General features: G+C 43.0%; 1 protein-coding gene across 1 annotated transcript; it reads left to right on the forward strand.

Moving 5' to 3' along the window:
• Positions 1-2,697: 2,697 nt before the first annotated feature.
• On the forward strand, positions 2,698-8,423 carry LOC6578526. Its single transcript, XM_015163198.3, has 5 exons — positions 2,698-3,053; positions 4,049-5,327; positions 5,843-6,059; positions 6,117-6,376; positions 7,250-8,423. Exons 2-5 carry the CDS (start codon positions 4,066-4,068, stop codon positions 8,241-8,243), a joined length of 2,733 nt encoding a protein of 910 aa, XP_015018684.1. The 5' UTR covers positions 2,698-3,053; positions 4,049-4,065; the 3' UTR covers positions 8,244-8,423.
• Positions 8,424-8,768: the final 345 nt, after the last annotated feature.

Raw genomic sequence — 8,768 nt, forward strand, 5'->3', positions numbered from 1 at the left:
GCACTTCTTTTCTTATTAAAAAGCAGCTAGAAATTGCCCATAAAAGTGCGCAGAGTGAAGCGCTGAAGCTGAAGCGCGCTGGGTGCAGAGTCAACCAGATTAGATGAGTGAAGAAATTTGAAAATCAATCCATTAACAAAAGGACCAAGTGGCGACTGGCGCGCGGCATTAACTTGTGATTCCAACTGTGAGAATTCCCAACGTTCTGGCCAAGGACAACGGCGGCTTTGCATGGCCCGAGCCGCTAATTATCCTAGCGACAAGCTACGGCCACGCCGAAACCCACACGGAAACTGAGCTTCATTAAAACGGCAAAGACATGGCTCTATCTCCCACTCTCTCTATCAATCTCTCTCTCTCTCTCTCTCTCACTCTCTCACGCTTCTTGTTCCGTTGCCCATTATCTGTGCAGTTATCCGCGAGCGTCGCGACGCTGCCCGGGCAACCGAATTTGTCGCTTGACGAGCTTGACAGACCGCACTCAATAGTTGTTAACGGAAGCAGCTTGAGCAGGAGCAGGAGCAGGAGCAGGAGCAGGCGCTGTAACTGTGGCAGGAGCAGGAGCTGCTGGAGTTTATGCTGCCCGGCTACATCCTGTCAGCGCGCCTTATCAGCTCCAGCTGCGGCGTTATGCTGACTTCTGCATTCAACTTCCACATCTCCTCCAGCTCATACTGAACTGGAAGTAAAAGCATTGCGTCAACTTATTTATTGTATTTGTTAATGTTGGCGACACTTTCACGAAATTATTTTCGCTTTTTTCTATACACTCACTAATATTAAAGGTAAGCCGAGATGGTAAATTAGATTCAAGGTGACGTTGGCATAAAGCAGCAAATGGAAACAGTTTCGTTAGATAGACTAAGGCAAGGCAGATTTAGAGCTAATAGATATAGTTTAGATATTGGGGTAACATAAGTCAAAAAGGGGGACGGAAGGGAGAGAGAGAGAGAAAAAGAAAGAAGTAGAGAGAGGAGAAATTTGAGAGATAGAGAGAAAGGCAAAGTGAGACAGAGAGAAAGACAGAGAGAGAGACAAAAAAGAAAGAGCAAGATGATAAGAAGAAGAAGGTAAAAAAGAGAGAGAGAAAGAAATAAATGTGTGGGAAAGGAGAAAAACAAAAAAAGAAAAGACAGAGAGAGAGATACACTAGGAGATAGATGAAGAGAGACTAAGAGATAGATGACGAGAGAAAGTAACGAGAAAGGGAGATAGTGATAAAAAGAGAGAGACGTATATAGAAGAGAAAGAGAGCAAAAGAAACAGATAGAGAGAGAGTGTGAGATAAGAGAGAGAGAGAGAGAGAGAGAGAGAGAGAGAGAGAGAGAGAGAGAGAGACGGACAAACAGCATAAGGGAAGTCGGACTTTCTGAAAACTTTTCATTCTCTTATAGATTCTACCAAACTCTGTTCTGTTTTAAGATGAAGGAGCACTACCATATATTTTCTTTAAGTTCTTTTTATAGAGCATACGCACGTCTAGTCTCACTCAAATTCGCCCATTCATTGTCACCTTAGTCCCATTTTTTGTATTTCCTGCTGGCATTGCCCTTGCCCCACTCCCTTCAGCCGTTTACAGCACAAATATGTTGCTGTCAACACGTCAGTTTCGTTTGTTGTTGTTGTTGTTGTTTTTGTCCGGATTTTTATTTGGCAGTGCATCTTTTATCGCTCTGTCTGAGCGCTGAGCAAGCGTCGTTTCTGTTTTGCGCACGCTTCATTACAATAAATCCGGTTAGAAGAGGTGTCTGGCAACGTTTTGCAGTCAGTGTCAGTGGCGGGTGCAGCAACAGCAACAGCAACAGCCACAGCCACAGTCAGAGCTACAGCCACATCCGCTGAGTGAGGGTAATTTTAATGCCCTATCAGTCGGTCGGTCGGTCGGTCTGTAGTAGTTCCTGACATCCACTCCCACTCCTCTACACTCCCTCACACCTACACACACACACATACATAAACTGTGAGAGCGCGAAACATTTGGCGTAATTTGCAGTTGCACTTCATCACATGCCAAGTGAAGTCAACGTTGAACGGCGACATTCGCTTAAGCTTACTTATTTCTTATTTATTTTCACCTCACCTTCATCTTCATCTTCGTCTTGCCAGTACTTTATTCATTTTGTAAAGATTTCTGGTTGAATAGTTAAATTACTCTGTCAAAAGCTTCGCTATATCAAACGTATAAAGATGGAAAACTTAGAGCAGAAAAAAAAATATTTATATAATAAATTTATGTAAATATACCTTTTAGTAAAACTAAGAAAGATTTGTGTTAAATGTTATTTAAAAAATTAAAAAAAATAAATAAATAAATAAAAAATATATATATTTCCTTTATTTATAATATTGCTTATTATAATAATATAACATTGCTTTTTATTATGTCACATGCAAAATGTAATAAATTACTATTAGTTTATACTTATACAATATATATTTCATTAATTACTTAGTATGGGTCATTTGATAACTATTCTAGCTGACAGCCTCATCCATCAATCATAAATTAAACTTGACCCACTTGCTTTTAGGTATTTTTTTGCTCTTGCGATATTTGAGCAGTTTACAACACAGCAACAAGCTTCCGCGATTGTCTAGCACTGTTCAGCCTTATCGCCCGGCTTATCTTATCAAATGAGAAACGGCTGCCGTTGCCGTAGCTGCAGGTGAGTAATTTTATTCATTCACTCAGTATTAAACGGCATTGGCTAGAGATTGCACATAGGCAAAAAAAATACCATTACAACAGTATACAATAATATATATAATATATATCTATAAGGCGCGCATGTGATTCGAAGGCCCTTCAAAAAATGTAGACAACTAATCCGCAAAGGTCACCAAACACGTCAAGTGTTTCAAAATAACCGAAAAGCTCACTAAATTCTGTATAAAAACTTGTTGTGTGTTTTCTGTTTGGTTTGCTCCACATTTGGAAGAAAAGTCCCCCCTTCCTGCCAAGCATCGATAAGATAACGCGAGTTGCCTCGCCTCGCCTCGACTCTCCCATAGAGCAACATTGCGGGGCTCATAATAATAATATTTCTTAGCAGGTGAATGAGATACAATTGTGACGTCACGAGCACTAAGCGAATTCTTTATTAAATCGAGTCTAATGCGACGCAGTTGACAATTGCGTTGAAATTTTCGTCTTTTTTTAGCCAAATGCAGATACAAATCATTTGCCATTTGTGGGCCTTATTTTGTGTATACCCTGTGATTAAGTGAGGAACGGGTGGTTTGCCTGAGTGCGTGTGCAGCAGATACGAGACTTGACTTGAAAGTGCATAAAGTTTTACAATCTCTCATAATTACGATATTTATATTTAGATGTGCGATATTTAAAGGAAATCAAACTTGTGTGTATAAATGGATAGTTATATATCTAAAATCAGAACTATGCGAATCGAATACTTAATATGTGAATATAATACATGAGAATCTTCAGGCTTTAAGGAATTTGTGACAGTTTCTGTAAAGAAATTTATGACTTTTGGACTGAGCAAAGTCGAGTGTTCCAAAAAAACTCTATTGTTACCTATTTATACAGCCTATAGACCCCTTCGTTTGTGTATTGGCTTGTAGATTGGTAAATAAATGCATGGCCTCAACGTTTATAAAGGAAATATATCCAGAACGTCTAACCAATCGAATCGCCAACCCCAATCGATCCATCCCTTTGCCCAGCTATTCGCTTCATATAACTGATTCGACCATTCGTTTATTACTCTATACTTCCGTTCACCTTTTTGCATTGCCAATTAGAACCAAAAGATATTTAGCTAATAGAAACAAGTTATATCGCACTGAATTACTCATTATAGCTTTTGCAGGGTGTCTGCTCCATCAGTTTCCTATTCGAGCGCTAGCTCAACTTTTTGCTGATAAGCGTTCAATAAATTGCATGCGCAATAAACGGACTATGAATTGAGAAAGCAACCATACAATAGGCTCTATAGTCAACCAGCTCTACAGCTGATTGTGCTCTACAAATTAATAATAACATAACTACAAAATTGCACATTTTCCTGCTTTCCCACTCTTGCAGGTATTTTCCTCTACAAAATGCAGCTGCTGTTGCTGGCGATCGTCTTGGCGGGCCTCTTTGGCTGCTCAGCTGCTGTCGACTGTCCGACCGTCTGCAAATGCCGCTGGATCATCGATAGCCTCTATGCGAATTGCTCGCGACGCGGCTTGCGAAGCTATCCGAACTTTAATGATATACCCGTGGAGCATTTGGATCTCTCCTTCAATGACTTTACGGAATTTCCACGACAGTATGCCGATATGGATTCGCTGCTCTATCTGGATTTGTCGGACAATCGCATAGCTAATCTAGGTGCGGATGCGCTGATCGGGTTCACCTCACTGCGCACCTTGCTGCTGGCCAACAATTCGATTACCGACTGGTCGCACATCAATCCCAACGAGGCCTTCAAGTATGCGCCCAGCCTGAAGAGGCTGAGCCTGAGCGGCAACAGTTTGGGCAACTTTGGCGGCGACGTTGCCAGCGAGCAGCTGAATAGCCAATCCCTCAATGAACTGGATCTGTCTGCGGCACAGATTACCATTGTGGGCGGCGACGTGCTGATCAATCAGCTGCCCAATCTGCAGCGCCTTTCCCTGGCCAACAATCAGCTGGCTCAACTGGCGCGTTTGCCATCGCGAAGTCTTCTCGAGCTGGACATGAGCAACTGCAACATGCAGCGCCTCAACTCCATGTTCATTGAGGCCCTCTACAACCTGGAGGTGCTCAATCTGTCGCACAACACAGCGCTGCAGTTCGGCTGGGAGGAGGATCTGATTGTCGGCTTGGAGCTGCGCAATTTGGATCTTTCCTATTGCAATCTGGATCAAATCGACTTGAGTGGCCTGCCCGTCCTCGTGGAGGTGCGTTTGCGGGGCAATCTCCTACGCTCGGTGGACCAGTATACATTCGCCAACAACACGCTGTTGGAGCTGGTTGATCTATCCCAAAATGTGCTGCGCTTCATTGGCAATGCCGCATTCAATCCACTGAAGCGCCTCAAACACCTCAACTTGGCCTACAATGAGATTGCGCATCTGGATCGCAATCTCATCAGTGGCAACGATGTGCTCTTGGAGCTCAATATGAGTCGCAATATCATACAGAAGCTAACGAAGATCGTCTCCAATTCGGTGCGCGTCATTGACCTTAGCTGGTGCGAAATCAGCGTCATTGAGAACACGGCGCTAACTGGCCTATCGGCTATACAGCGCCTGGACTTGTCCAATAATCTGATAAGCTATTTTCCCAGTTTGATGCGCTCGGAAACGCTGCAACATCTGAATCTAGCCAACTGCAGGTGAGTTTCTATGTTAGATAGATAGATTGGTAGATAGATAGATAGGTAGATAGATAGATAGATAGATAGATAGATAGATGATGTTTGTAGTGACCTTGACCTTAACCTCACTTTACTATCACTACTAAGTAAATCCAGCTACTTCATGGTAGTAGAAACTCAACCTTGAATCCATTGTAACAAACAGATAGAAGACGTTTTATCATCAGTTCCTTCAGTACCTCCTTCAGGACCTCCTTCCGTATCTCTGTCGGTAACTCCTTTGGCACCGTCTTTAACCTCAGAGCCAAAAAGTGCAACAGTAGCGATATTTTACATCGAACTTCTCTCAGAATTTTCACTCTCATATCTAGAGCTTATCAAAATTTCCAGAGTCTATCGAAGCCGATTAATAATTATCAGTTTTTAATACAATTGATATAACTATTATTCATCATATCTCCTCTTCTTCTTCTGTTGTCATGTTCACTGCAAGTCACATCTAAACTCTTTCCCTACCCTCTTCTCCTCTGTAGGCTATCAACGATAAGAAACAACAGTTTCAGTGGCTTTCCCGAGCTAGCGGATCTACATTTAAATGGCAATCGCTTGATCAACCCCATTCCACCTGGACATTTTCGAGCGAACAAATTTCTCGATCAGATCTGGTTGGGCGACAATCCCTGGATATGCGAGTGCCAGAATCCGCTATTCGTCGAGTTCTATGACTATCTAACAGCTAAGCCGGCCAAGGTGACTCACACTGCTCTCTCGCTTTTAATGATCTTCTCTAATGATCTTCTTGCTTAGCTCAAGGACCGTCACAATTTGCGCTGTGCCTCGCCGGCCAACTTCTATGGCCAATTGTGGGACTATGCCTGCCTCTCCGACTGGACAGTGAGTGCGCGCAACAGCAGCGGGGAGAAGGTCTGGTCGACCATAATGCTCTCCATTCTGGGCCTAGGTCTGCTGGCTCTACTCTTTGGCTGCTTTCAGAAGATGATGCGTAAGCATAAGCAACGGCAGAATCGCAGGGAATATAATGCCAACCATGACGAACTGCAACGCATGTAAGTTTTTATAGTTGACTACAAAATATTAGCAATAACTATGAAATAATACAAGTTCAATAATAGCAGCAGCCTTGCGAGTAATACAGTTATAATGTAAGGTAAATAGTAACACAAACTATGAGATGTTAACTCTGGTAGCATATGAGAAACTTATAATATCACCAGTTTAAATTAATTATATTATGCAGTAGAACACAAATCTGTTATCACATATTCCAATAACCTTTTTTAACCCTTTTATACCCTGAACCCATTGAAAATGGGAAGTCAGAATGAATTTGGAAGAATTTTATAGAATTTCGATTTTTGTTGTAGTTCCTCTGAGTATTTCCTCTGTTTCCTTTAAGTATTTCTTTTAACTGTTTCGTCAAAGCATTTCCTCCAAGTCTTTAATGTTTAGCTCAACGATCACACACTTCACATTACTTCACTTTACTTGACTTTACTGCACTGCACGACTGACCCCTACCGGGCTTGGGTGACTAAAGAAATGCTGAGTGTAAGTCTGCCCTTTATATAGGGCGACTTACACTCAGAACCTAAGCGCTCAAATCTGAAGACCGACGACAGGCAGAGATCGTTGCAGTCGAGCTTTAACTGACCAATGGGAACTCTCTCTGCTGCTTCACAACTCTCGCTTCGTTTTACTCAAATATAAATACCAAATGAATACTGCTGCATACATATGACTAGATAAATGATCTTCTGTGGCTCTTTTTCATTCCTTTCAGAAAGACAGAGAGACAGACGGAGAGACAGACTGTCAAATAGACAGAGAGACAGATATATACGGACAGACATACGAACAGATTTATAGTATATCGATATATAATAATCCTTGTAATCCCCAATCTCTTCCAAACCCATCAGACGCGATATCAACGAACGCATGCTGCGCGAGGAGTCGTCAGCCACGTTGCAGCAGCAGCAGGAGATTAGCCTGTTGCCATCCTATGAGGATGCATTGCGTATGCCCAAGCTGGAGCGTCCAGCCAAGTCCATGTTGGATCTGTCCGCTGCGCAGCGCAATCGCAAACAGCTGCGCCGTAGCCAGACGCAGGCAGATGACAACAACTCGGGCGGCGAGGAGGAACTGCAGCTGGACTCGCGTCAAAGATTTCGCAGTGTCGAAATGCTCTCCAACCGGGACAAGGAGAGAACGGCACAATATCAGCCACATCGTCGCACTGGATATATGGAATACAGTACGCAGTCCGGCAGTCGACGCTTCAGCATCGAGGACTCGCGTTTTCCGGCTGCACATCTGAAGACGCAAAACTTGCAGAGTGCCGAGCAAATTGGCAACTTTCAGAGCTACGAGAACAGTCCGTATACAAAGAGGAAGCCAAAGATAGCGGAGATACCGCCCTTTAAGCGCATCAATATTATGGCCAACAGTGTGGAGTTCCTCACCGATCCCGATTGCGATAGTATCAGCAGCAAGCCGGGCAGTCCCTTTGCCAGACGCAAGCCCAAGACGCCAACCAGCGTGCAGGTGAACGCCCAGGTGTACACAATGGATCACAATCAGCGGGCCTCTGCCCAGTTGGATCCCGCCGTGGAGGATTACTTCAGCAATGCCCAGAAGAGACCTGCGTCCACGTCAACCATAGCCAGTGACTTCCAGGAGGTCGCTGCACCAGATATCGCCTCCTTGCCTGACGATGACACTCGCTCAAATGCCTCCACATCCGCCGCGGAGATCGATCTGGAGCGTGGCATGCGCAAGAAGCGTAAGAACTCATCCACGCGCCGGGTAAGCGGAAATTTTAGCGCTGCCGCTGCCAACGACAGCTCCAGCTCTGCCAGCGATAGCGAGCGCAGAGTTCCAGTTCACAAGCCCATGAGAGAGACCCTATTCTAAGCACTCACGTAAAAAAGAGAAAACGAACGACTAAAGTTAAAGCGATTCTTCTTACATTTTTTACATTTCTGTTTAAACGTATCTAATATTCTATATTAGCTCTTAAGCCCTATTTAAACTTCATGTAATGCACGCATCTATAGTAAAATACAATCGAACAATTTCATGATTAACACATAAGTACAGTGTATCTAATATATTGGCCAGGAATGTATGCTGCGTAGTGTAACTAATATTTTTGACAGGTGCATCAATATTTTGGTCTCGACTGTGTGCTACTCAAGCACTATAACCAATATTTTCGACACATGCATCAATATTTCGGCGAACAGTGTAATGCAGCATGTTACAATTGTTCCGGGTCCACTCCATATATATTGATCATTATAATATGATATATTATTTATACATATTTCACAATAACTGTATAAATATAAACACACACATATATTAATTTTCAGTTCATTAAATTAAGCGCTGTCACTTTATTTTTGCTTGCACTGTAGCCAACCATTGCACAGCCAA

This window comes from Drosophila mojavensis, unplaced genomic scaffold (genome assembly GCF_018153725.1).
Source record: "Drosophila mojavensis isolate 15081-1352.22 unplaced genomic scaffold, ASM1815372v1 contig_80, whole genome shotgun sequence".
Classification (NCBI taxonomy): Eukaryota; Metazoa; Arthropoda; class Insecta; order Diptera; family Drosophilidae; genus Drosophila; species Drosophila mojavensis.

Bases quoted from the DNA above. Each gene is read 5' to 3' on its own strand.
- LOC6578526 (XM_015163198.3), top strand. From the start codon at position 4,066: ATGCAGCTGCTGTTGCTGGCGATCGTCTTGGCGGGCCTCTTTGGCTGC. The intron at 5,328-5,842 runs GTGAGTTTCTAT...TCTCCTCTGTAG, and splicing joins CTGAATCTAGCCAACTGCAG to GCTATCAACGATAAGAAACA. The intron at 6,377-7,249 runs GTAAGTTTTTAT...CAAACCCATCAG, and splicing joins CATGACGAACTGCAACGCAT to ACGCGATATCAACGAACGCA.